This window comes from Sylvia atricapilla, chromosome 1 (genome assembly GCF_009819655.1).
Source record: "Sylvia atricapilla isolate bSylAtr1 chromosome 1, bSylAtr1.pri, whole genome shotgun sequence".
In the NCBI taxonomy this organism is placed as follows: domain Eukaryota; kingdom Metazoa; phylum Chordata; class Aves; order Passeriformes; family Sylviidae; genus Sylvia; species Sylvia atricapilla.
Window position 1 is genome coordinate 4,644,194 of NC_089140.1, and position 27,571 is coordinate 4,671,764.

The 27,571-nt window shown below is 42.2% G+C and overlaps 1 protein-coding gene across 1 annotated transcript in view; it reads left to right on the plus strand.

The window, feature by feature from the left end:
* The window catches only part of OXSR1 (oxidative stress responsive kinase 1), an 87,769-nt gene that overhangs the window by 56,024 nt on the left and 4,174 nt on the right, over positions 1-27,571 (plus strand). Inside the window, exons 6-16 of the mRNA XM_066314004.1 lie at positions 6,964-7,073; positions 10,475-10,576; positions 13,211-13,344; positions 15,182-15,230; positions 17,874-17,939; positions 18,181-18,303; positions 22,901-22,936; positions 24,410-24,586; positions 26,042-26,118; positions 26,964-27,016; positions 27,318-27,386. Coding sequence (XP_066170101.1) covers positions 6,964-7,073; positions 10,475-10,576; positions 13,211-13,344; positions 15,182-15,230; positions 17,874-17,939; positions 18,181-18,303; positions 22,901-22,936; positions 24,410-24,586; positions 26,042-26,118; positions 26,964-27,016; positions 27,318-27,386 — 996 coding nt within the window. The remainder of the gene's footprint in view (positions 1-6,963; positions 7,074-10,474; positions 10,577-13,210; positions 13,345-15,181; positions 15,231-17,873; positions 17,940-18,180; positions 18,304-22,900; positions 22,937-24,409; positions 24,587-26,041; positions 26,119-26,963; positions 27,017-27,317; positions 27,387-27,571) is intronic.

Consider the following 27,571-nt stretch of genomic DNA (forward strand, 5'->3'; position numbering starts at 1 on the left):
TCTCTCTGCATATCCTGCGAAAGCAGCACTGCGAGATGTGCACAGTTCCCTCTTTACAAATTCTTGCTTTGAACATGCAGAAGGACCAACCCTGCCACCTTTCATCAGCCACAGCAGGGCCACTAAACCAAGGTCAGAGGGTTCACTGCAGTGGCAGGAAGCACTTTAGTTTTTGTGGAGGCAGCTGATGACTTGAAAGAAATGAAAATAAATGAATGAATAATAGAGAAGAGCCTGACCTGGTCATAAGAGATGAGATTTTGTTTCTGTGGGAATTTCTGACACTTAAGCTTCCTTGCCTCCTGACCCAGCATGAAGTAGCAGAATTTCTGGGGAATTTTTTGAGGAGGAAAAAATGCTGGAAGCAAACCAATCCCAATAAAAATGAGTTTTGTTTCAGTGAGATCAAAGCACTTGCCTTTGACAATAAAATTAATGCATATTATGAATAATTCTGTTGATTGTTGAGCGCTTCAATTATGAGCTGGATGACATCACTTCGTTCCCATGAAACAAACGGCTCTTAAGTTTCGCTGGAAAGTTACACCACGAGATAAAAAACAAAAGATTGATCAGCTGTGGAATGTAGCCTGAGGGTTGGAGTGAATGGGGCACCTCCCTGCAAGGAGCTGGTTTGGTATACATGAAAAATTTAAATCATGTAGCAGGGAAGAAAGACTTCCATTCTTTTATAATGACTCCTTCCTTTCTGCCTCTATCCAAACTGCCTGTGAACAGTTGTTAAGAAGGTCTTATTCAATCTTTGGCTTTTTGACCTTGTGTTCCTGTGCATTTCCTACTGCTTGACACAATTCCTGCTCCTTATCCCAGATGAAATGTAATTCTCAAATGTAAATGAGGAATGTACATCTCAATCTGGAAATCCTTTGAGGGGTGGAAAAAAAGCAAAAGTGCATTTGAGGTTTGAAGTGGTGGAAACCTCACTGCAGGACTGTGCCTCCACAACGTGTCAGTGAATTTAATTATTCAAAACTGTCACTGTATGGAATTCATGGCAGTAACTTTGCTGCAGTATTACACAGCTCTGACCAGTGAAAATTAAAGCCTCTTCTGTGGATTTTGGGCTGTGAAATTCTGTTAAGGCTGAACAGAAAAAGCAGCTTGATGAAGGTGTGTCAGACATTTCTCAGGTTCTCTTCATAACCCTGAATTGGTGTTGTGCATATGGGGAAAGCTACTGTGGGAGCACAGTGAACTGAGGTGGCTGCAGGTAAAGAGGTGGAAAGATCTGTGAGCTCGGGGGCATCTGCTGAAAGTGGGAATTCTAAAAATCCCTTTAATGTCTTGCACAAATTCCCAGCTTGAAACTCCTCCCCAAGTCTTATTTTTACTCATGACTCTATTTTTAACTGTGTCGCTCCTTTGGCTTTCAAAAAGTGCATCCGCTGAACCAAGGAGAAAATTGCCTTTAACAGATCCAGCTGACCAGCAAGACCCAAAGTGAGGTAGTTTGCTTCTATCTTAACATTTCTCTTTTTTTCCCCGCAAGGGCACTGGCTTGAGCTTGTGGCTTGGCACCAAGTTTTCGGAGCCTGTTGCAATTCAGAGTGCCGCTTTCTCAGTTTGAAGTTTGGATTAATCTGTCCTCTGGAGAGAGCAGGGCTCTTTCCCAGATACCATTGTTCTGGGCTGTGCTGACAGTGGTTGCAATGTAAATGGAGATAGCCACGTTCTTTTGTGTTCCAGTCTCTCCATGGCAATTACTTCATTTCTTTTAATCAGAGCATAAAACCTCTTTGCCCTGGCATTTATCAGCTCCCTGGAGTCTAAAAGTCCACGCATAAAAACACTCTGTCAAGATAAAACTGCATCGGCATCAGTATTGATGCATAAACCAGGAGATGGCTAAGCAAGGCTTTGCATTTGTCAGTTTATTTAATTATGCAGGACCTATAAATTACTGTGAAATGAAATGAACATCTTGATAGACTGGGAAGGGATGGGAGAGGTTGAGGAGAAACTCTCCCAGGGTGCATGAGACTTGCTCAGTAGGAGCCACTCTCCAGCCATGGTGCATGCTACTGACACTGAATGCAAACATTTTATTTTATTCCTCTCATTTATCCACTGGGATATTAAATGATGCTGTCACCCACCCCTCTGAGATTGAACGTGATGACACAGGTGTCTGCTGAAGGCTGAGAGGTGCACATCCCTCCATGTGTGGATTTTTTTGGTCGTGGATACAATAACACGATCTCTTCAGGATTTAAAACCGGACTTCTCAAGGCGCCCTCCCGAGCGGTGCCGCAGTGTCAGCCATGGCCTGGGCAGGCCGTGTTGCCAAGCACTTGAAGTAGATTGAGATTTCACTAAGTCGTTCAGGACTTGCTAATTGATCCTGGGCAATTTGCCTAACCCCCTCTCTCTTTATCTATTTATAAAACGGGGATAGTTAAGGCCAGGCAAAACTTGTGTAACTGAATTTGTGTAACTTTCCACAAATCCATGCCAGCTTGTCACTGGTTCGCTGTGTTCCTGACTGCTCTTAATTCATTGCACTAAAATAGCGCTCTACATAAACATCGAGCTATGATGCAGGCAGTGTCATTCCCCACTTTCCCTTAGGAAACTCTAACTTTGGGAGATTAAATTGCCTGAACAAGGGGCAAGGCACAAATCTAACTTGGGAGGGGAGTGTCAGTTGTAGGGCTCACTCGAAGAGCATGTGTTGTATCATGAACACCTTGGAGCTTCTTCTCCCTTTAAAAAAAAAAAAAAAAAAAAAAAAAAAGACCCGAAGTATTTTTCTCTATGATTGGTGAAGACTTTTAGGGCCTCTCCTGCAGCAGCGAGTTGTGAAATAACTTTTTCTTTGTGTCACTTGCACTATCTGTGTTTCCTGAGGAGCTGTTGCACCATTTGATTGTTGAAACCACTTGTGAACGTCTCTGAGGGCAGTGGGTGGCATCACCCAGCCTGGGCTTTGTCATCCTGAAGTTACTTTGTGAAGTAGGAGCAAAAGTGTGTATTTACAGATCCAATACCACGGTGCATCCATCTAGACTTTAAAAGGAAAGAAGCCTTTGATTCTTGTTCTCCACTAATCTTCTTTTTATCTGGTGTCCTACCACCTGCTGCGTTCTCAGCACAAAATTGCTATTTATCACTGCCTTCCTCTTCTTGCTGCCAAGTTCATTCATCTTCAGTGCTCTAAAAGCTTTAAGGTTTGCAGGAAAGCACTAAGTACAACTGCAGATATTTTCTGATGGTGAACAACTGAACAAGAAGGAAGGTGACCAGTGAAAAAAGCCCCTAGTGCTGTCTTCTGAAACGCTTTTTGTTTAGAGGCAACTCAAAGTGATTTTCGAGTCAAGATTGAATTATTCTGTTTTTCTGTCCCTGTTGAAGTAGAAAATGGCACTAGGGTCTGATTCAAGCACTAAATTCTGTAGGAACCCTTCTGATATCAGCAGGTTTTGGTCCTGGCTCTTAGTGCACATTCTTCCTTCCTTTCCTTTCTATCTACCTTGTAGTAGCTACATGCAGTAGCAGGTACTTGGGCTTTTTAGCACTGAGGTAATGCTATAATATGAGAGAGCTGATTTTTAACATCTGACTTTTAGAATTGGATCAAACAATCTAAAATGTATGGTAGACTGAGAGACACACCTGCAGTGGTACCTGTTGTGATATGGTCTTGCCACAGCATTCTTGTGTTGAGTTGTTTGTGCTGGGTCTTCCCCTTCAGCTTCTACATTTCCTGAGTGGCCAGAGTAGTTTTTAAGTTTGACTATTTGGATACCTTAGTACCAAGAACTGTTGCTCCATGGAAACGTTTCCTATTTCAAACACCACTCTGCAACTTCAATGCTACTGTAGAGTGTCCTATAGGGTGTGTGGTTTGCAACATGTGTTTCTGCTGGAAGGGACAAAATTTGCCATATTTTGTGCAGAGCCTGCATCAGGAGAGTTGACATATCTCATCCTGGATTGATTTTGCTGTGATATGAGAGTCTGGAGATACGTATCTTATGTTTTGGGGTATTTTTTTTTAACAATCTTTGGTTTAAATGACTGAAATATATCAGTCTTTTCTACATTGCTTCAGAAAAATAAAAATTTTAAAAAGTCCCACCACTTCCATCCAGACACTCTGGAGACTGTTATTTGCTATCAGGTTGCTGGAAGTCTGCAGGTTTTGGGCTCCTTTAGGATGTCTGACAGTCGGCGGATCCCCAGCAGTGGTGGTTACTGGTACTGCAAGCCGAGTCCAACCATTTCCAATTCCTCCCTGTCTCTGGTGATTCAGTCCTTTCCAGTTATCACTGTAGTGAGCCAATATAAACTACGAGCTGCCAAGGAAGAGTACAAATGTGTAAACACTTTGGAGCTATCCTGAATTTCATGGGTTTTCCCATTTTCTAGAGTTAAGTTCATTTGCAATAACCAAGTTCTGTTGTAACCTTTCTAGGGGCAGAGAAACTGAGGGTGCAGATGGTCCCAACTGCTCAGAAGTAGGAATTGAACCCAAACTTGTGTTTGAGGCTGTGTTTTATTGCTTTGCAGATATTTCCTGAGAGCAGGCACATTCTTATCTGAATAGCTGGGGCTTGGATAAAGTTAGTAAGATGACATTTGAGAAGATGGTCCCAAAGTCATTCCTTACAGGGGAGTAGCACAGGCTGTTTGAGCCTGTTTTAGCCCACTGGAAATGAGGGAAATTAATTGGGAAAACATTAACTAAATCAACCATGTAATGAAATAAACTTTAATTCCATTTAAGCTTTCTTCAGATGGCAGATGTAGGGGCCTGATTTCCATCTGGAATTTATAAACCCATGTTTGATGTGAGATGTGGTGAATACTGTGTGAAGGACTTGCATTTTTACTGCTGGAATGCTTTTGCTTTGAATGGCATTTCCTTTCCCCTCAAAATGACTGCATGGAAACTTGAGGTAAGATAATATGTGCAAGTTCAAATACAGCACATCACAATAAAATGCTGATGGCACTTGGACAAGTTTCTGTTGTATTATCTTAAAAGAACTTCTAATTGCTCCTGTGTTTAGAACAATAGATCTTGGGAGACTTCCTGTAATGAGCAGTGAAAGGCAACTTTACTCTCAATCTTTTAGGGGAGTTCCTGCAGTTTCTGAGAAAAGGAAAGATGGTGGATACTCACAATAAAAGATGTCAGAGCAAAAATCACTCTTGCAAAAAAAAGTGCATTTCCAGAAGGTTCAGATTGCAGTACTGACGGGGGCAGTCATCCATCTAGGTGTGTTAAAACTTGAAGCATAGCAGGGAGGCAAGATGCCTTTGGAAAAAGGAAAAGAACAGGACAGCACATCTGGAAGAGCTGAATCCTAATGATAGGCTTTTGTTAGTGCTGGTTTTAGCCCTGTGATTTCTGTGCAACTTTCTGTAATGTCACCTTGCAGTTACCCGTGTCTAGTATTTCAGTAAGCACTAAGTTCCTGTCCTGGAAGTCTCTAACTGAAGTGAGCTGGAAGCTTTCAGCATCTTCTGAGTGATAACTTCAGAGATGTTTCTCAAATATTGAAATTCTAATAAGAAGTGACTCATTGCACTGCTGCTGTCATGCAGAGGGAACTTGGGACAGTCCTCATATGGATACCATGACTTACAAATTGTAAGGAGGGACTTTATGTTTGCAGTTAATTCTTCAGTTTAATGTCCTTAAGCCACAGATTAACTCTGGCTCCTCTGGCCACAGAGGCAAAGGCTTTTACATTTTGCATTGTTAACAGAGTTTCAAGGATTTTCAAACCAGTTGTGATCAATAATGTTCTGGTTTTCTGTTAAGTAGCCCTGAAATTTTGGAGATTTGCCCTCCAAGTCTACAATCAATCTCAAAAATTTGAGATTTTGAGGCATTTGAGATTGCTTGTACTATGTTTTTAAAAAAACAGTGATTGTGTGGATAAAGTTATGGGGAATTGAGTTATACTGAGTTATAGGCCCTTTGCAAGCCTGTAATTCAGCAATACATGAATAGTGTAGTTTGGAGCAGATTGGAAATACTTACTGTGTTAATTATTTCACTGTCACTGGATTATTTTTTTTCCCTCCAAAGTGCCATCCTATCTTGAATGACTTGGCTGCTAGATCCATTGTAATGCTCTTCTCAGAACAAACATTATCCCATTGCTATCCCTGTATGCTGCTGCTGGTTACAGATTCTGTTTTCTATGCCATTCTTTATTGCATAAAACATGAGGTTACAACATAGCTGTCACATAAGAGTGATTTGTTCCAAGAAATGCAATTACCAGTGAGTGCAAAGGGCATCCATGAGCATCCTGGTTTGTGAAAGGTGTTTCAGGTGAGGTGATGCTGTGCAGGGTGTGAATCACTGTCTGTGAGGCTCCTCTGGGATGCTTGGATTGGTCTGTGGCTTGTTCAGTATCATCAGGTCCCATTAAAGCACTGAGCATTTCAGCCATGGAGGATTATCAAATAAAGCATATTTTGGTGATAAAAAATTCAGAATAAGGAGCTGATACCTCAGTTAGGACAGTTAAATGTTTTCAAGGCACTTTTTCTGCACTCAGCTTGATTGCTGTGGGTGTCACAGGATGCTGCTTGAGAGTCAGTACAGTTATGTGTGTGTGCAAATGTCAATACAGCTCTGGCTGGCAGGGCAGGTTTGTACAGCAGCAGGGCTGCTGGGGGAGTGTGAGCAGCCTCTAATGTGACCAGTGGGCTGTAATGGAAAGTGGAATTTTCCTCTCTGCCGGCCCGGGCTGAAAGCTCTGCTGTCCCCAGGAGCTGAATGGCGAACTGCTGAATGGCAGTTCATGTACCAGCACTCAGCTAACTGTTGATCATTCCTCCTTTATTAGGAAACCCCTCATGCGTGACTGCATGGTCTGGTACTTAATAGGTGGCTGGGAATATGAGGGGAAAGAAGGGACAGCCCTTCAGTTTGCTCAGGAAATGTGTTCTTAATAAATTCTGCTTTTGTTTTCTTTTCAGACTTCGGTGTTAGCGCGTTCCTGGCCACTGGTGGTGACATTACCAGGAATAAAGTCAGGAAAACTTTTGTGGGCACACCTTGCTGGATGGCACCAGAAGTTATGGAACAGGTGAATTGTTTTTCTCGGTGTCCTCTGATCTGCACCTGGCATTCCCTGTTATCAGCAATGACTATATTTCTTTCTAACTAAGATGATAATTTGACATCCTGAAGGGTTTTTTTAAAACCACAGGATTTTCTTTGACTTGCATATTGCAGCCAGACTTGTACTGGGGAATGTTAAATGTTTCAGTAGATTTTTGCCCCATTGCTTCTCTTTGGGCTCTTGTCTAAGGTGAGGTTGAGACAGCTCAGTTGTTGCATAAAGAAGATTAACCTGCCCCTCCCTTTTGCATGAATGTGAGGTAGAATATAAATAGCTTCACACATGGTAAATATGCACATACACAGCTCAGGAACGTGCTCTTCTGCATCTGCAAATGTAAGAATTTGGGGTAGTTAGTTGTGACATGTCAGAGTGGGGAGTTAAGTCAGTATAATAACACACATTTGATTTCATTCAAGTTTTTAGCTTTTATTGGCTTGTGAGTATCTAAATGCTGAGGAATGCTTGCATCTCCCCCTTCTTCCTCTGCTCTTTTGGCTCACTAAAAGATGTCATACTTCTTCCCCTTATCTGGAAAAATGTCACTTTTTGTCCTCCACTGCTTCTAGACTAAACTACAAAAGCTTTGTGTAACTTCTGATGCAGGACGCCTGGAAACTTTGTTTTATGTAAAATTGCTGCCCATTTCTTAGCAAGATTCACAGAGATTATTACACCACAGTCTTACCAGGGCATTTGCAGCAGCTGTCGATGGCACTGATGTTCACTGCCATGAACATTCTGAAAATTATCCCTCATCTCCTTAAAATCACCCAGAAGCCTGGGTTTCTGACAGGTGTGCTAAGCAGAAATATAACTGGCTATGAATGGGTTTCCATTTTTCTTTCCAAATTTCTTTAAACAAAAATATTTCAGGATTTGTTTTATTAAAGTAAATCCACCTTGATACATTTCTCCTTGCTTTTGTTCCCAATAAAATGTTTTGAAGCGTAGGAGAATCTTGAATAAGACCCCCATGTATATATCTGTATCTAAAATCAAATGCAACTAAACACAAGTGCAATAAAGTGCATTTTTTCCAATATGTAAAACTCCCTGAGGAATGGAGATAATTTTGGAGGAGCCTAAATATATTATTGATGAAAGGCTTGTTCAATGTTTGGCCTTTTCAGTGGCTCCCCATGGTGGCACCGAGGGGATGGTGCATTCCAGCACTGCTCAGAGTGCAGGTCTAACAAGGCAAAATAAAGCCACACTTCCCAAGTCAAGGTTGTCTTTGCCAACTTGATTCTGAACTGCTTCACTGTCATATTCTTCTGGATTTTTTTATTTAATGCTGAGTTAAAATTTAAAAAAAAATAAGAGTATTTGGTGTTTCTGAAGCTAAATCAGAGCTGTCCCTTGCTTTTCTGTCCTGTGTGTTGTGCCCAGGGCTCAGCAGCCTGGCCAGGACCTAATGGTGGTGCTCCAGGCTCTTTGCAGCTGCAATCCTCAGGACAAAAAGGAAAAAAAGACCTTAAGGAGGGAGCTAAAAATGGGAAATAAAGGTTTCAGTAACAAAGTGAGGGGTGGCTCCCCACAAATGTGTTTCCAAAGGAGGTAAGTTATTTAGGGAGTGCAGTACCTCCACCAAGGCTGTGCACATCTAGCCAGTTGCAAATATCATGTTAAAGCAATATTTGGGATGCTGGTGATGCTGATGTGAAATCCTTCAGTGTCCATTAGGTGATCTTGCTGCCTTCCAGCAGGTGTCACTCTGAGCCACTGGATCCAGCCGGGAAGAGGGACAGAAGGGCTTGCTCTAGGTTGGCCTTTCACGTGTGGATATTATCGACCCAATTCCATCTGGTTTGCTTCAGCACCATTAAATTCCTTCAGAATGTTAATATTTGATTGCTCAAAATTGTCCTTTAATGTATGGTCACTTGACAGATTTATGGCAAAAAAAGCCAGAAGTTGATGAGAAAAATGAATGTTGTTGATATAAACTAACTGCAGGGTGGTGACTAATGTGTTGGACAGATGTCAAGATGAGCTGCTGGAGACAGTTTTGAGCTTTACAGCTTTCACTTGCAAGCAGGATTATGTGAAATAATGAAAAAACCCTTGCACTAAACAGTTAAAATCTTGTCAGGAAATGGGGAGTTGTACAGTGTTTTGGTGTGCTGCAAGAGTAACTGAAAGATGGAGCTAAGAAATACCCAAAAGTTATTCTCAAAACCTAGAAATAGTGTAAGACAAAAAACCACCTTTACAGTGTATTTCTTCTTGTCCTGTGCTCTTTTAAATGTTACTAGTTATCTGTGCTTGTTTATTTAACTGACTTGAAATCTGTTCAAAGTCATGGCATCCATTAACTGAGGCACTTCAAGAAGCATTTCAGACTTTTAGGGCTCGTGAAAGTTGTGCTTACAGGGTGGAAGAAATCAGTGCAAGATAAAAATTCCTGTCTCTATAACAAGCTTCAGTCCAACTCTAGTATTACGTTACAAATAGTGCAGGAGGGGTTTTTGTTAGCTTGCCAAGATTCAAGATCATCTTTAAGGTAGCTTGGGGAATGCTTTTTGGCTGCATCACAAGAAGTGTCTTTCTGAAGCTTGTTAGGTTAGCTGAGCACAGTACCCCTGTTAGCTCTGCTCTTGCTTCAACTTTCATTTTTCCATAGTGTAGCGAGAAGAAACACAAACCATCCCAAGCAACCAAAATGCTTTGATTTTTGAAGCTGCTCTTGAAGTTAGTACATAATGTCTCTCCCCTGCAGCGGAGAAAGCAAGTGCCAAAATATTACCTAATGATAATGAGGAAGTAACTGCTTTGGCATATGAAATATTTTTTCCTGTGCAGGAGGGGAAGTAAATGCTATAAATTTTCCTGAACAAGCCTGTGTTTAATGTCAAGTGCAGAAGCTACTGTTAATTAATGGAGGGAAACATTAGTCTGCAGGCAGGAATGAGGGGCTTTTACTGGGCTGGTGTGTCGTGAAGTTCCAGGATGAAGCATATTTGCAGTCAGGTTGATTAAGTGCTTGACTAAAAGTGTAGTGAGGCGGGTGTCCCAAGAGGTAGCAGTCCATCTATTAACTATGAGAGTTTTATTACACAGTGTAATGACTCTCTGTGTCTGTGTGCAAAAGTCAGAGCCTGGGTTAGCCCAGTGCCCCTTTATGTTCTGCAGCAGAGTTTATGGCAGAGCAGTCCTCGTTGTACAGTGCACAACCATGATTTCAACATACTGTGACTTCTAAAACACCTCCTTGAAGGTATGAGGAGCTGGGGGGAGAGGAGAGAGAGAGTTTTGTTTCCATCTCTAGTACTGGTCTTTCCAAAATTGTGGGGAAAGGGTGTGTGAAAGGGCTGGTAGTGCAGGATAGCAAGAGGCACATGATAACATCTAATATTTTTCAGGTCAGAGGATACGATTTCAAGGCAGACATCTGGAGCTTTGGCATCACTGCTATTGAACTGGCCACGGGAGCAGCTCCTTACCATAAATACCCACCGATGAAGGTGAGCAAATCTCCAGATATTTGTGCCAGATAAGGGATCAGTGTGTTCTGTGGATGTTTCCGAGAATTTGGCTAGCGTGTTGCACAGAAGAGTTTGTCCTCTCAACTTAGCATGTTGCATAGGAGAGTTTGTCCTTTCAACCTGCACTTGTGGATCATGATGTTCCTGGATGTATCTTGAGTCACCTTTTAAAAATACGCCACTTCATCAGCATTATCTGAAACTGCAGTTTTTATTTAGATCCTGAGTCTCACCATTCTTAAGGAAAGTGCTGTGTGTTTTAAACCTCTGAAGTCAGCAGATGTTTTTAGGGTTATAAATAATGATCCAGAATGCCTTATGGGCACCCAGTGACACTTAGCTAGCAATTCTTTCCCTTGCACTAATAATCCTTCTTAATGCCTCTCAGACGTTCTCTTGATATGTCTTGTGTTACCAGTTATCCAAAAGAATGTTCAATTTTGTTTAATGCTGACAATCCTATCAATCACTGATCCAGTTCAAAGTGCTACATCGGTTTGAAACTGGTATTGGCAACAATAGTATTTTATTAAGGTTGAAATGAAAGAAATGTTCTTATTTAAACCTTGGCACATCAGAATTCTTTTTCAAATATCTTTAACCTTAGATCACTTTATAAGTTTGGTTAATGCTCTGTTTCCTGACCCTTGAGTCATGTTGCTCTTTCAGGGGAAGGGTACATCTCAAAGTTAAGAGTTGACACCGTCAGTTGAGGTCTGAAGCATCCTCTCCTTCTACTGAGCTTTGAGATCTTTTTCCTTATCTCCTTTGTGATATCTGATGAGACCTTGTCTCAATCACAAAACTTTTAAGCCCCTTTGGCCCACCCTCTTGAAGGCCACTTGAGTTCTCCTCTTGGGATGTGTGGCTCTTTGGATGAAGCATGAGAATGTGGAGAGCCTGTCCTACCCCCAGGGTTCATGGTTAGAGCAGTGACATGGGATATGAGGCCTGTGGGTGTCAAGTCCTTCTATTGTTGGCCTTGGGAGAGTGATGTTTTACACAGGGAGGTAGTGATAGGGCAAAGGGGAGGGGCTGTGAACTAAAAGAGGAGAGATTTAGATTAAATGTGAATAAGGAGTTCTTTACTGTGAGGGTGGTGAGGCGCTGGAACATGTTACCAAGAGAAGCTGTGGATGCCCCATCCCTGGAGGTGTTCAAGGCTAGGCTGGGTGGGAGTTGGAGCAACCTGGGCTAGTGGAAGAGGTGTCTCTGTGCATGGCAGGGGGATTGGAATTAAATGAGCTTTAGGGTCCCTTCCAACCCAAACCATTCAATGACACTGTGGGCAAACTCCCATTTTGTAAGTCTTAACTTCTGAAGTGCTGTGGGAATTGGGTGTCACTTCTTCAGGGCCTGGGTGAATCTCCTCCCACACCACAGTTACAATGGCATTTGGAAATCCAGCTACTCCTAATTGAGAACAGGCACATCCATGCCAAATGGATGGACTTTGCACAGGTTTAACTCTTGTAGAGCAGAATTAGTTTTAAGAATTGTCATCTACATGCAGGGACTGTGAAGAAGCTGAGTAGAAATGCCATTGAATTTCCTACAGCGGCTGTGGCAGAGCAAAGAGCAGTTCAGGGGAAAGTGCTGCTGATTTAGGTGCTGCTGGTTTCATTGGTATTTCCTTCTGGGCTCTGATTATTGGTAGCATTTTGCAGAAGCTTCTACAAGTTGTACTTCTGTTTATTGTGGTTTGCACAGGATGAAGCTTTGAATGCCAACATCACCTATTTAGTATCAACAGCACGTATTAAGTGCTGTCATATGCTAGATAGAATTGAGTCCCCAGTTCTGTGAGGTTTGGGTTCCAGTCATGCAGCCTGCAAGAAGACTTCCCAGTTTTATTTATTGAATGTAATTGTATTGCACTGCAGATTAATTTTGTTATGCAGCAAAAGTACTCATGCATTAAGTGACCCTTCAAGGATGGGGAAGAAAGCAGGGAATTCTGTCATGGGCTGTATAATTTCAGCTAGATTGATGGGCTTTTGCTGCCCTAAGCAATATAGCTGTTGAAAGCTATTTAAATGTGCTATGTGCTGTTTCCTTTTCTAAAAATAGATATTCATCTGTATGTAGGTGACAAGTGGAAATGGAAATGAGTAATTCTCTTCCTTTCCTTCAGAATATTGAAGTGATGTGAGAGAAAGAACCAGTTTGGCTTGATAGGTGCTTATGAGAGGAATGTCTTCACCTGCTGTCACATTGGTACATGGAAGTGAACTCATGTATTTTTATGTTGTCCCTCTGTCTTTAATTTGATTTCTAGCTAAGAAATACCTCAGGGAGGTACATTGAATCAAAACCCTTAAACAACTGCTCATCTTGAAGGAGGAAAACTGGTAGAAGTTCTGCTCTGCTTGCACTTTTAATCCCACAAAACAGCCTTGAAAACACATACCAGCCTTGTGTTTGGCTCATAGACTGCAGTGTGGGTCAAGAGATGGGATGGAAAGCAGTAACTTAAATTGTGTGTCTTTGTTGTTAACACATTGTTGACTTAGATGCTTGATGAAAGTGCTTGTCTAAAATACATTTTCCTGAAGATCTGTCTCTAACAAAGCCCAAGGAAAATCTCATTGCCAATAGCAATAATTATTTCAGGTCTTAATGCTGACACTACAAAATGATCCTCCGTCTTTGGAAACTGGTGTGCAAGATAAGGAGATGCTGAAGAAATATGGGAAATCATTTAGGAAGATGATTTCATCGTGCCTACAAAAAGACCCTGAAAAAAGGTAAGAGTGGATCACACTAAAATAAATTCAAGCAAACAAGCAAACAAAAGAAACCCCCAAACTCACAAACATCATGTTCTCTGTTTTTTGAAGTTGGTATACTCTCTGCCCCTCCAACCTTTCAGTTACAAGGAACACAGCAATCTTTCTGTGTGGCAACAAATTCTCTTGGCTGTCCTTATTTTTATGGGTAAATGTCTGGCACTATGCCTGGCCAGGGCACACATTTTCCATTTGGGTTAATGAGAGTGCATCCCAGTCCACTGCCTGGGTAGGGCCATTCTCCCTTGGCCACCTCCAGCAGGTGACTTCAGTTCATTATCCCAGTCAAAACTGGGTTCCCAGTCAAAACTGCTTTGTGTTTACAAATCAGAAATGACAGGTTGGGCAATATGTGTTTACTTGCAAAACTACATAAATAAACTTTTTAAAATTTGCCAGTGCAGAGAATGCTTTCAGTGTCCTTTTGACTTGTTTAATTATATGTAATATTTGGTTTGGATGAGAAATCAGGAAAAACACTGGCAAATTTTACCAACATGTTTTCATCAATACAGATTGCTTAAGTGACCTGATGACACTTTCAGCCTTCCTTGAACAGTATCTTGACTGCTCAGTGACGTAGGAAATATTACCAAGGGGATGGTGTGTTTGCTGTGCCATTTTTAATACCTCTTAGATTGTGGGTTTTTTTCCTCCTCAGTAAGCAGACTTAATTCTGGAAAGGAAAAAGTACTTTCATAAAATAGTAATAATGAAGACATTTTTCAGTTCCCTCTTGTGTCAGATCCAGGAACACAGGCTTCTCACGCACTGTGCAATGAGTCTCTCTCTTCTAACAAGCATTACACTTGAAATGATTAATGAATCTAGTGGAGTGCTTGATAAAAGTTGATAGCTGGATTTTTTTTTCCCAGCATGACATTTTTTCACCTTTCTAAAGCATATCCTATCCTTGCAGGTTAGGATGTGTGCTGATCAGATTATACATAATCACCGAATTGTGGCACACCACTCCTCTCTCCTCAAGCACTCCTGACAGCCACTGGCATTGACTCTGGAAGCAGGAGGCTGACATATTGCATGGGAAGAGAATTTAGTGCTTTTTCATTATTTTAAGGGCTCCCTGCTCTAAGGTGGATGCCTTTTGTTGGAGTTGTCTGTGATGAAATAAACCCTGTGATGAATGGCCTTTCCAAGTCACTGATTAAACTCTGTTGCTATTTAAGCACTGTTTGCAGTGTGGAAAATGCTGTAAGCTGCTACTTTCTCATATAGGCTTGAGTCTTTAGCAAATTCCTCCTAAACAAACTAAGGGATGTCTCACACTTTCCAGTATTTATTCTGAAGTCTGACTTAAAGAGGAAAATAGTTTATTCTTGTTCATTTTCTTTAGACCAAGATTGATCATCCCACTTGTGTTTAATAGAATTAATTACACACGCTTAATCACATATCTCTGAAATAACTGTTACTTGCACAGGGTGAGTACTGCACTCCAGTGATGGTTCTGTGATTTCCATTTTGAGCAGTTTTTATCTGTGATCCCGTTGTTATCTTAAGTGTCTCAAGTTCAGCAGCAAAATGGGAGCAAATTCTCCCCAGCAGTCCCAAGTTATTCATTGCTTTTGAACAGAATAGGCCTTGTTCAGAACACTCTGAGTAATTTAAAAGATTGCTGGTGTAAAATTTACTTGGAATACATTGATTTTAGGGGAATTATACAGGAGAAGCTGATGCCCTCACGAGATGCCAACAAGCCGCAGCAGCCTGGAAGACCGTTGGGTTGAAAGGGAGCATTTATAATTGTCTTTTCTACATCTGTTTTTATTGACAGACCAACAGCAGCAGAACTCCTAAGACACAAATTTTTCACAAAAGCAAAGGTAAGAAAACACTTCCTAAACTGATTTGTGCAGAGGCTGTGGAAAGGACTTTTCAGAAGCATGATAGGTGTGGGTGACAGCTTTACTGGCAAGAGTGTGGGCTCTTTCACTTAGAGCCAGCAGAGCTGAGTGAGTTGAATGGGTCATTGTGAAGGAGCAGAATAAAATCCCCCTTCTGTATCTCCTGTGTATGCTGTTGTTAACAGAAATCATCTAGGAATTCTTGTGCATTTAAATGTCTTGAGCATTTAAATGTCTATCAGTGTCTTTTGGGTTTGTTCTTCCTTTGTAATGGTGCCATTCTGGCTGCCTGTCCAACCATAAAAGTCTCTGCTGCAGCGAGTGTAACTTAGACTTTAGTAAACTCTATAATCAATCTGTGTGCAAGGGGTTGAATGGGGGCCACTGTGCAAGAGCTACCTAAAGATATTTCACCCTGTGTTGCCGTATGGAAAGAGAAGATCCTGTGCTACAAAACAGTGGGAAACTCCCATTTCTAGCCTTGGAGTGAACTGCCAGCAAGCATTATGTAATTACTGCCTGGAGATTAGTGCATATGCACCATGCGAGGTCTTACTGCAGGAGGCAGACAGCAGTAACACAGGGCAGGATTTGCATTTCCTTGGGCATGAGGAATGTATTCTGTTTGCCCTTTTTTTTTTTTTTTTTTTTTTTTTTTTTTTTTTTTTTTTTTGTAATCAAAGTGCACAGGATTTATAGCAGAATACAGATTAAACTGTCAGAAAGAGACTGCATACTTGGCATAGCACAGCAGCATCATCAATTAATCAGAGTAGTTTTCAACTCCCAGATTGAGATGCCTAAATAGAATTGGCCACACCAGGTATCTGTACAGGAGCTGGATGCCCTATTAAAGCTGACAGGAATCTTAACAGGTGCAACCCAGGGGGAGTTGCACTCCTCTTCATGAGGAGAAGCGCAGAGGCAAGTCCTGAGCTCTTTGGTGAGCAGTTACAGGAGCTGAGGGAATGACCTGAAGCTGTGTCAGGGGATATTTGGTTTGGATATTAGGGAAAGGTACTTCCCCCAGAGGATGGGGAACAGGCTCCTCAGGAAATGGTCATGGCCTTAAGGCTGCCAGAGTTCCAGGAGCATGTGGACAACACTTCTGGTAGGACTGTTGGGGTGTCCTGTGCAGGGCCAGGAGCTGGACTCCATCCTTGTGGGTCCCTTCCAACTCAGGGTGTTGTGTGATTTGATAATTCTATGAAGCAGGGAAGTCTGGAGGGTGATCCAGTTGATGAAATGCAGAATAACATTTAGGGCAAAGTTGCTTTAGGGCAAGTTTAATTGATGTCTGGGCTCTTGACATTATTAACTGGGGTTCCACTGTCCATAGTGGGATTTTAGGCAGCTGATTAGTCTGCATCTGTATGCTGGATGCACATATGTTGGTGTCCAAAGTGACAAGATGGTTTACACATTGCTGACCTTTCTCCATTTGGTTCTGCAAGTTCTGGTTCATGTTACACTTCATTGTGTGTTAAATCTCTTTCCTGCTTTCATTAAGCTGCTGGAGACATATTAGCATGGGTAGTGATAGAAAATTAACATTGTTGTAAATGAGGCAGTGCTTAACCCAGCATCTGAAATGCAAACGTGTGCTAGTTCACACTTGGGGTTAAATTACTGTCACACATCAGCCACTGCCAAACTGACAGCTGGAACTTGAGGGCTGAAGAGTGCAGCTTCTACACATCTATATTGAGTCATATATTTAAATACCATCTAGGTTATGTAAAAGTATGGTTTGATAATGCTGGGAGCCACTTATCAGGAATGACAGAGTGTGTCTTGAGACTCTCCATCCTGGGGGAGTTCTGGGAGCTCTGCGTGGGCAGGGACAGCAGAGCTTTCCTATTGCTCTGGTGCGGTGTGGAATACCCAGCCAAATAGCAGGGTGCCAGCCTGGACTGCCCTGCTTCCCCATCTGCCACAAGTTTGGCCCTACAGTTCAGCAGTGAGAAAACTGTGTTCTCAGGAGCCCACATTGGCCAGTCTGGAGCAGCCTGCTGAAGAGGAAATTTAATACAATAAAGCATCACAGGAGTTCCCCAGTATTGTCTGTTGTGATCATTGCATTTGCTTCCTCTCTAAACATAAATGCTGTACATTTTTTCAGCCACTTTAAATCTTGCTGCTCCAATTTCTGTTTACTCCAGCACTGAGGGATTCCTGCATCCCAACCTGTCTGACATCTGAGGTTTGCCTTTGACAGTTGGACAGGCATAAATTTAGGAATAAGATAAAGCAAAGGGGTTGGATCCAGGTGGTGTAGCATCTGCAAGTGGAAGAATGCCAAATGCCTCAGCAGGGTACCACATACTGCAGTATAATATGGATATTTCCAAATAAATCAGAATAATATCCATCTCCTCAGTTGTTAATTCCATGTCACTTTGTATAAGGAGACTGCCACTGTTAACTGTAAAGGTATTTAGGATGAAACATCACACACTGCAGCCCAAAGTAGGGGAGTGGTTAATATCCTTAGGGGAATAGGGATAAAACATGTAAACCAATTTCTGATAGAAACAGCTTAACAGTTACTTTATCAGAGACAGTGAAGGCATCAAAGGACATTTTCAGCAATGCAAATGTTTGGTATTTTTTTCTTTGCAGAATAAAGAGTTTTTACAAGAGAAAATGTTGCAGAGAGCGCCAACAATCACTGAAAGATCCAAAAAGGTACTGAAAACCTCCTGGGCTCTTGCTGTTACAGTTGTACTATTTTTTGTGCTTGTATTCACATTTTTAATGATAACTACTGCAGTACAGCTTTTTCTAGGTAGAGCTATTCATTTCAGTAAAATGATCAGACAGCATGGCAGGTGATGGAATCTGAAGATGTTCTGGTGCTGTTTCTTCTAAAATCAACTGTAGAAACTGTTTGCTTGGGATGTAAGTTCTGTGTCCTTGTGCTGAGCAGGTCCGGAGAGTCCCAGGCTCCAGCGGGCGTCTTCATAAGACTGAAGATGGTGGCTGGGAATGGAGTGATGATGAGCTTGATGAAGAAAGTGAGGAAGGCAGAGCAGCAATTTCACAGCTCAGGGTGGGTCCTCAAACTCCACTGTATTTTGTTTTGCTTTCCAGTTGTGGTAGGTCTAAAAATATTTGGGGAGCCCATGGCCTTAAGCATGATACACAGCAGGCTGTAATCTCTTCCCTCGAGTTGGGAGCTGAAGCACAGAAAGCAGACTGAAGGTTGCAGAAATTGTATTGATCTTTTCTGTCATTGTGGTGTGGCACAGCTGGTCTCATTCAGGGATGTTCAGCATAATTGGAAATGTTAATTCAGACAGCCTGCTCCCAGCTCAGCATACTAATTCACTGCAGCTAGGATATTCTCTTTAAGGGTGTTAACTGCTTTTTTCTGGAAGTGTCAGAAGAGGTTTTATCCTACTGCCCTCTCCAGGATGGAGCTGAAATCAATAGGTCCTGTTCTTATGGCAGATTCTTGAAACATGGAAGGCTTGGTTCTGCCCCTCCAGTTACACTGAAATCAATTAATCCTGCCAGGAAACCTCATAGCATCCCTCAGGTCACAGGAGTGATTAGTCTTGTGCTTGAAAATCCTCAAGAAAACACCACTTTCCCCTCTCCCAACACATGTACAAATGCTCTGACAGCTCAGAGGAGTAATGTGTAACGATCAGCTGAAAGATTACAATGAATTTTCAGGTTGTCTTCCCCCAGCAGTCACCTGTGTGTGTTTTGACTATAATGGTTTGCCTGGTCCCTTTTCACTTTAGCAGGTGGCTGGTAGTGGACTCTGTGTTTTAATCATCCTGTAATTGAATTAGTGAGGCAGTGAGGGATTTTTAGTATGAAATCGAATTAGTGAGGCAGTGAGGAAGCTTTTCAGTATGAAAGGGAAAAAAGCAGCATTGGTTTGAAGTATTTATCCCTTTACAGCTTCTCTTGTTTCTCTTTCATTAGTCTGGCTTCTGTTGCTGTTGTGAATAGACGCTTAAATATCAAATGCAAAATTTTGCATCTTTTCAGCGTCTTTTGAAATGCGTGGGTTTTTAAAAGCCACTTGATACAGTAAATGCATTATTTGTGACAGCAATTCTTGTGACTTCTTAAAGAGCTTATTGTGTCCAGCTTCATATAATACATGATCAAGGAAAATCTCTGGGTACCAGGTGGCTACTACTGAAATTCTCTGATGCTTTATATGCTGAATTCTTCTAAATTCCTTTTGTGTAGGCTAGAGTACGATCAAATTTTAGGAGGCAGTATTGTAAAAGACCCTAAGTCTGTTCTAGAGATTATTTAGAACTTGTTGTATCTTGTCTCAAAGCCCAGGATACCATAACTGAACACTGTTTACTGTGTTTTGAACAGTACTTACTTGTTTCATTCCTCTTAGGCAGGAAAAAGCAGATTGACACACATGTTTACAAGCTCCTTTTCAAGACAGTTTTTTCTTGACACTTTGATATATTTTCCTTGTACTGCTGCCTGTCTTGATCACTCTAATTTGGGCTGTGCTTGGCCTTTACTTGTAGGTCTCCCATTCAGCAAACCTTTGGGATGGATGTTGGAGTAGTAGGTCTTAATTCAGTTGCCTCCCTGTAGATTTGTATTATCATTTTGGAGGCACCCCATGTGTAGCACAGCACTCTGGGGCACCTGTATGTTTCAGGATGTCAGGAAAGGCACTGTGGCACCTCAGACCTCACTACATTTCTGCCTGGGTACTTGAATTTGATTCTTTTTCAAGCAGTCCTAAGACTTGTATGCCACCTGCCGATTTTTGCCATGAATATGGTGGTGTTATTGAGGATTAGTGTTTATCCTGTGTTTCTGGTCGTATTTCAAACACTTGGTATAAATTCTACCTGTTTGTAAATCCCTCTGCAATTTTAACCAAGTTGTTGGATAGAATAACTTGTGTTAACTAGGTGGCACCTTATTTTCCTGCCCATTGCAGTGGGGGTGGAATAGAGGATTTTTAAAGGGCCTTTCCAACCCAAAACATTTTGTTTCTCTGTGATTCCACCTGTACCTGCATTTTACTGCTGTCAGCCAGAAAGTAAAAGGAGGCCCTGTGGATTGACTTAATGTGCCAAAATACTGAAGTATTAACCTGCATAAAATCATCTACATAAATGAGAAGTGTTGGTATTTTTTACTTGTTTCCACTTTACAGAAAAAAATAGGGTGAATTTCGTATGTGCAAACATGCATTTTACAAGTCTCTTCCTAGGACTTCCTGCACCTTAAACAGGCAAATATTTATTATACTCAGAGCCAGAAATAGCTCTTCAATTCACTGAATATGGTTACTTGCTGGGTCAGCATTACCTTTTGGGTATAAAGACCTTCTGAACTTCCTGTCTGCATTTAAAACTTTGAATTCAAATTAAAACAGTAGTGCTCTGTGGGCTTTTAAATTGTGCACCTTCTGTTGCCCAATAAATCTGTGCAGTGATGAGTTGTGTGGTCACATTTCACTGCTTACTCTCGTCATCTTTGATTACACAAGCAAAAATGAGTTAGAACTAATCCCCAAAGTCATCCTATTTGTGCCTTAGGTAAATGTTTTTTAATGTTTGTCCTGTTTTCTTTCTGTCCATGTGTTTCATAAAATCATAGAATTACTAAGGTTGGAAAAGACCTCCAGGATTGTTGAGTCCAACTGATAGCCCAGAACCACTGTGTTCACCATGAAACCCTGTTCCAAGTGCCACCTCTTTGTTTTCTGACCACCTCCAGAGATGGTGACTCTACCACTTCCCTGGGCACCCTTTCAGTGAAGAAATCTTTCCTAATATCCAGTCTAAACCTCCCTTGGTGCAACTTGAAGCCATTTCTTCTTTTCACTTGTTACCTGGGAAAAGAGCCTGATCCCCACCTGGTTGTCCCCTCCTGTCAGGGAGATGTGGAGAGTGACAAGGTCTCCCCTGAGCCTCCTTTCCTCCAGGCTGAGCCCTGCCCAGGCTTCCTCAGCTGCTCCTGGTGCTCCAGAGCCATTCCCAGCTCCATTGCCCTTCTTTGGACTTGCTCCAGACCCTCAATTTCCTTCTGGTAGTGAGGGGCCCAAAACTGAAGACAGCATTCAAAGTGCCTCATCAGTGCTGAGTACAAAACACAGTCACTGCCCTGGTCCTGCTGGCCATGCTGTTCCTCATACAGGCCAGGTGCCACTGGCCTTCTTGGCCACCTGGGCACTTGCTGGCTCATATTCAGCTGGCTCTCATCACTCCTGGGTGTCATTTATCTGGATCAGTTAGTTGTCAGCTGAGGGGCAGGGCCACTGTTTCCATACTCATCTGTACTGTGCTTAGCACACTGATCTTTCAGATAAGTTCATTTTGTGTAATTCCTTGAGGCATCCAGGTACTCTTGGATATGGGCTTTGTTCCTGGAAGAACACTGCAGCAGATGTAGAGCAGGGTTATTTCTCTGGGAGCAATGCCATGGTTTTCATCCCACCTGGTAACTGTCAAGTGAAGGCTGAGCACACTGAGATGGATTCCAGGCTTTACCTTTCAGTGACTTTGTCCCTGACGTTGCCTACACATAGTCATGCTCAGGGAACTGTTCCTTCTCCCCCTGTCCAGAGGCCTTTTTGAAACTTGCTGTTCTGGGAGTAAGACTTCTTAAACTTTTCTCACAAGAAGCTTCTGAGTCATATGTTACAAATTTCTTTGATCTGCAATCATTAAGATAGTGGCCTCTGTTAGTGGAGAAACTCGCTCAGAGTAGGGGCATGATGAGCCTTAATGTTCTGCTGTCCAGCTTGTACTATCCAAGCAGCAAACTGTGAGACTATTAGGTCACAGGGTGATTTTTTTATTCCCAGCACTGACCAAACCATCCCACCTATCTCCACATAATAATTGGACTTGCTGGAAGTCAAAGCTGCAGGCTCTCTTAATTGCAGGGCTTTCCAGGAGTACTTGGCAATTCCTCCCTGCTCACGTGAAACAGCTAGTGCAGTGTTACCTTTGTTTTACTGATAAGCAAAAGTTGATCATGTTGCTTTGCCTGCACTTTCCCCATTTGTTCCACTGGTCTCTTTGTTCCACTGCTGAGTGTACACTCAGCTGTCAGTTCTCTGCTTTCTCTCACAAGGAGCACAGCAGAATGCAGGATCCAAGGCCAGGGAGAGCAGACCAGGGATTTCTTTCTCAAAAGCAGCACAAGCAAGGCTGATTCCCTCCTCTCACCCTACAAAGGTTCTGCATGTTTTAAGCAAGTTGTTTCGGGGACTACCTGCCTAAGTAAGTGAAGGGAATTTGTTTTGTAGCAGAATTCTGCCAGGCACATCTGTGCGTGTCTTTTTCTGCCAGACTTGAGTAGCTTAAAATGGATTTTCCCATCTTGATGCTTAAGTAATTTAATCCAAGTCTGAGTGATCTTCAAGAGTCCTGGATTTTGCTAATGACTAACAGTGATGGCAACTTAGGGTATTGTGTGCCCCTGTGGAAATGCTGACTGCAGGGTCTGAAACGTGGCTGTGCTTCTGGGTGTCACAACAAATTGTGTGGTATCCCTTTTATCATGAATTGTAATACACATGCATAGCTTGAAACAATTATGTAGATTTCTCATGTTCAGTATGGTTCTGACAAGTCCTCCTAGTCAGTAAGCTTCACTGTGGTCTAGGCAATGACATCTTTCTCTCTGTTTTTTAGTCTCCCAGAGTGAAAGAACCTGTACAGAATTCCGAGGTAAGTTATAATTGCAAATGGCTACTTGAAAAAATGACTCCTAGTTATTGCTGTTGTTTCAAGGAACATGCTTTATTAGCCTTTGAAAGCAATGCTGTGTGAAGTAGAAGCCAGTATCTAGCTGAGCTCTGTTTGAAGAGCTCCCTATAAAAAGAATCCTTGGCTGTGTAAAGCCAAGAGCTCTTCTTGATGTTTGTGGTATGTCTTGTCAGCTTGCTGTGGCAAAAATCTGTTTGTTGCAAGGTAATGAATTGGTCACAAGAATAATCTAAGCAAAACAACTGTCTTCTCATTTCCTCCTTAAGAAAAACCCAAACTACACAAACCAAACAGAACACAACTTTAGGATGTTTGGTTTGCATTGTCTAATTCTCTGGTTTGGAGCCTGTGCTCAGAACTGTGAAAGAATTCTATAGTAGTGTTTGATAGCAAAGGTGACTTCAGTTGCAATTTATCGTGTTTTTTTCAGTTCTGAACTGTTTTTTACATCAGGATTATTAGTATGTCTCATCTTTCAATGATAGGAACAGCTTATCTGCCAGAGACTGTGCTCTGTCTGTCTTCTCCCTACCTGTGTTGAAAGATAAACAGAGCTGTCTCCTAGAAATTTGTCTTGGGTTGGACTGTCCTGTTCTTCCTTCATTTCCAAGAAGTGTTTATAAAGGGAGATTTTGAGAAACACGACAGTTCTGGCACTGTAATTTGACATAAATTCTGAATTCCAAAAAAAGCTGAAAACCAGAATCCCTTTAGGATGAATATTCCCATTGGAGGTCTGTCCAGGTTTCCAGCATTGAAGGTGATTTATATTTCCTACAACCTGTCAGAGTAAGCTGCAGGGCACACTGAGGTGCCATCAAGCTGACAGTTCTTTAGCTCCCATGCCAAAATTGGCTTCTCTGTACTGAATAACTAGAGGTAAAAAAGAGATTAAACTTCCATTTAGCTCTTTTTCCTCACCCTCAAATTAATTTCATATGGGGTTTTTGTTTGGTTGGTTTTGTTTTTTGCAGGAGACTAAAGTCAAGTCCAATCGTAAATCTTCTCTAGTGTGATTTGAGAAACTCTGAATTCACTTTCCATTGACACCCAAATTACTCTGACATTTACTTGGTGAAAGGCTCAGTTGTTGATAGTTATCTCACTGCTTTGCTGGGGTTTGTTCTCTGAAAGGAGCTACAAGTCAAAGCAGGGCTGATCTGCTCTGAGGGTATGGCTACTGGAAGAATAAGTCCAAGATCCACAACCATGCAGTATCTGGGTTTACTGCTGAGTAAAACTTGAAGATGTCAGGACAGAATGAGCCCCTGGACACTAACTTGGGATCAGCATTAGTGCCCAGGAGGCCTGGGAGTGCCCTTGGCACGGAACTTCTCTAAGTGATTTATGTGGCAGACAAGCACTTCTGGGAAAGCTGGTGCTTCAGTCAGAACTCTTGAGTTCCTTTTCTCTAAAACTCCTTTTTGCTTGCAGCTGTTTCCATCAGCTGAGCCTCCAGGTCCTTCACTCACTGCTCCAGCACAGGCACCTACTGAACTACCTCAGGCTGCAGGACAAGCACCTGCACAACCTCCAACTGCTGTACCTCCACCCAGCCAGGCTCCTCCAGCAGCCCCAGCAGCAGCAGCAGCAGCCCCTGCAGCAGCCCAGGTAAGAGCAGACACCCTTCCTGCCAGCTTTCAGCTTTCCCCTTAGCTGTTCTATTCCAGGTGTGCTAGAACAGTCTGAAACAGTGCAAGTTTGACATGTTCTTGGCAACGTTAAAATAGCTTTAATGCTTAAATCAACCTCCTTCAACTGTCTTTAAAAAGGCCAGTATTTAATCCCTGGATTTTATGCAGCAGTTGAAACACCAGCAGCACTGGAGGCTGGAGCAGTGTTGGTGTCAGTGACATTTGAGATAGGCACTAGCAGAGTATCTGCCACTAGTGCCCAATACCTTATTTTCTGGTATCTTGTCCTAAGCTGAATTTCATGAACTTGTGTCAGTGTGTTTTTCTCTATAGCTCTTACTGTCAATGTGCTCTATTTTATAGCTCTACATGTGTTCTTCCTCTGTCAGTGTGTTATACTTTATGGCTCTCCTCTGGTTCTTGTTAATCACTGGTTACTGTTTTGCAGAGCTCTGGGCTTCTCCATGAACCCTTGTTTGTTTTCACTGACCTGGTGGTTTTCGGCTTCAGCAGAAATACCAGGTTGTGATCAGAAGCCCTGAGCTGCATTGCTGGGCCAAAAGCACCTTGGAGTAAAATTCTAGTCTTAAACAAAGGGTTATTTTCTTTTTCTCATGTGAAAAAACAAGTGATCTAGATGAAAAACACTTAATTTAAGCCTAGAAGTCTTGAGTATCAGCCTGGTGTTGTGCCTGTCTTGTTCCTGTAGGTATAAAACACTTGCCTCAGCATGGGCAGTACAGGTGACTGACCCATCTCTGTTTTATTTGGGGTTTTTTGGTGGAGATTGAATAACTCTGAGCTCTGTACTGGAAATACCACAAGTGCTGTAACAAGTGCAGGGCAACTCCTGGATTGTCCCTACTGGAAATCTGCTGCTAACCAATATGAGATTATTTGATTACACATTTCAATAGTTCCTCAGAAGTAATTCAGAATAGAAAATAGGCAGCTATAAAATTGCTGCTAGAGGCTCTTAAAGTCTTTGATCTCAGGGGAAAAAAGGTAACTGAGAGTACACGCTAATCTGCCAATTAATTTTTTTCCTGATACAGTTGCATCAGGTTTTTAAATCAGATGTTTGGGGCAGGGATTAAAACACAGGAGGTCTTGAAGCTGTCTTGAATATCCAAAAACTTTAAGTTTTAATGCAAAGCAAGTAATCTTTGTACATTTAACATGTCTGAAGTCTCCTGCCATTTTGGCATTTCTCAAAGTTGTGCAGCTTTTATTCTTTTCGAGGCAATTGCGGAGTTTTCCTGTGTGAAGTTTTCCTGGTTCATTGGTCTGTTGTCTTTCTCACTGTAGTTCCATGATTCCAGTGATGAGTTAAACTTTTACTTGTATCTATAGTTGATCAAGGTTATCTCTAGTTTTAAAACCAGAGCAAGGAATTGTTAACCTGCTTTAAAATAATGCAATCCTATTGCAGGCCCCACCTACTGCCCCCGCTGCAGCTCCGGTACAGGAAGATGTGAGAGTCCCCATCAACCTTGTATTAAGGTTAAGGTAAGGACACAAAACTGACTTGTTTTCTTAACGTGACCCTTTGTAGAGAGGCCCACTGGCACTCTTCTGTGCCTTTTAATTAATAGGGTGCTGGTTAATTGTTTGTCAGCTTGGATATTTCATCTGCTCTTCTGAAACTGCGACCTGGAAAAGCAGTTTATCACATTCACTTCAGTTTGGCTAAACCTGTGTATTGAAAGAGGTTTTGATACTTGTGTAAACATTGCTAAACTTTCATGGAGTGGGAAGAAGGAATTAGCTGGGTTCCCTAAGGGGATTCAGGGATCCAGGGGTTCTGGCTTTGTGCTGGACCATCTTAATCCTCTCTGAGAGTGAAGAGCTTTTACCCAGTTCAGGGAGTGGATTCTCTTTCTGTGGCAGAAAAAAGGATCTTTGTACACTCATTACACACACTGAAGTTTCTCATTAAAAAAATCTGCCACTCATCTCTGAAGGCATCCTGGTTGTTGGTAGGCATTGGAGTGGAGGTCCTGAACATCACTTCCATAATGTGTGTGCATCTGCAGCCCGTGAGCACTTCCATCCTCTGAAACTGTGCTCCAAGGATATCTCTGCTGAGGGATCTGAGTTGCTGAGGCAGTGGAACAGCATGGCCTTGTACCAGAGAGGTGGCACTCACCTATCCTGGACTGGCCCAGGCTCTGTCAGGTTGGGAGGCAGACTGTGCTGCCTCCACATGCACATCTCAGTGATGAATTTCTGCCCTTTGAGGGGGTAGAATGCAATGAATTCACAGAGTGATTATTCAGTGACAGCACTCTCTTTTGGCCACCTGTCATTCCATGACATGGTCTCCTTCATATAAAATCCTCTTCTTTCCACAGGAATTCAAATAAAGAGCTCCATGATATTCGGTTTGAATTCACCCCAGGGAAAGGTGAGCTGGTGTGAAATTCCAGTGTGTGAAGGGGAGGTTGTGTGTTTGGTGGTGTGCTGTTGTGTGAGTGTCTGCCCATGGTGCCTTCCTAAAGGGCTTGTGGTTGGGCTTGGAGCACTGCTCCAAAACCCATGGATATGGCTAAAGTACACGACTTGGTGTGCACCCTGGTATCTGTCTTTTGTAAAGAGCACTTCTGCCTTTTTTTGTACAAGCTCCTTTAGGTTTCTGTGTGATGCCTTCACCAGCTGGACAATTTCTGCTCTGCTGTGATGGCTCTTGTGGTTTTTTTCTCTAACAGATACTGCAGATGGTGTGTCTCAGGAGCTCATTTCAGCAGGTCTTGTCGATGGCAGAGATCTGGTAATAGGTAATCACAAATTATTTTTTCTGCTCTAACGGTTTCAGTGATTTTTTGCATGTTAAAAATGACCTGATAAGTGGCTGATAGGAAAATTTCCTCTGGCCTTGATTCTCTACCCCAGTGGGCCCTGCACAACTGCTGTCAATTCTGGTGACAGGTCTGTGCCAACATGTAGGCAACCCCCAGTTCAC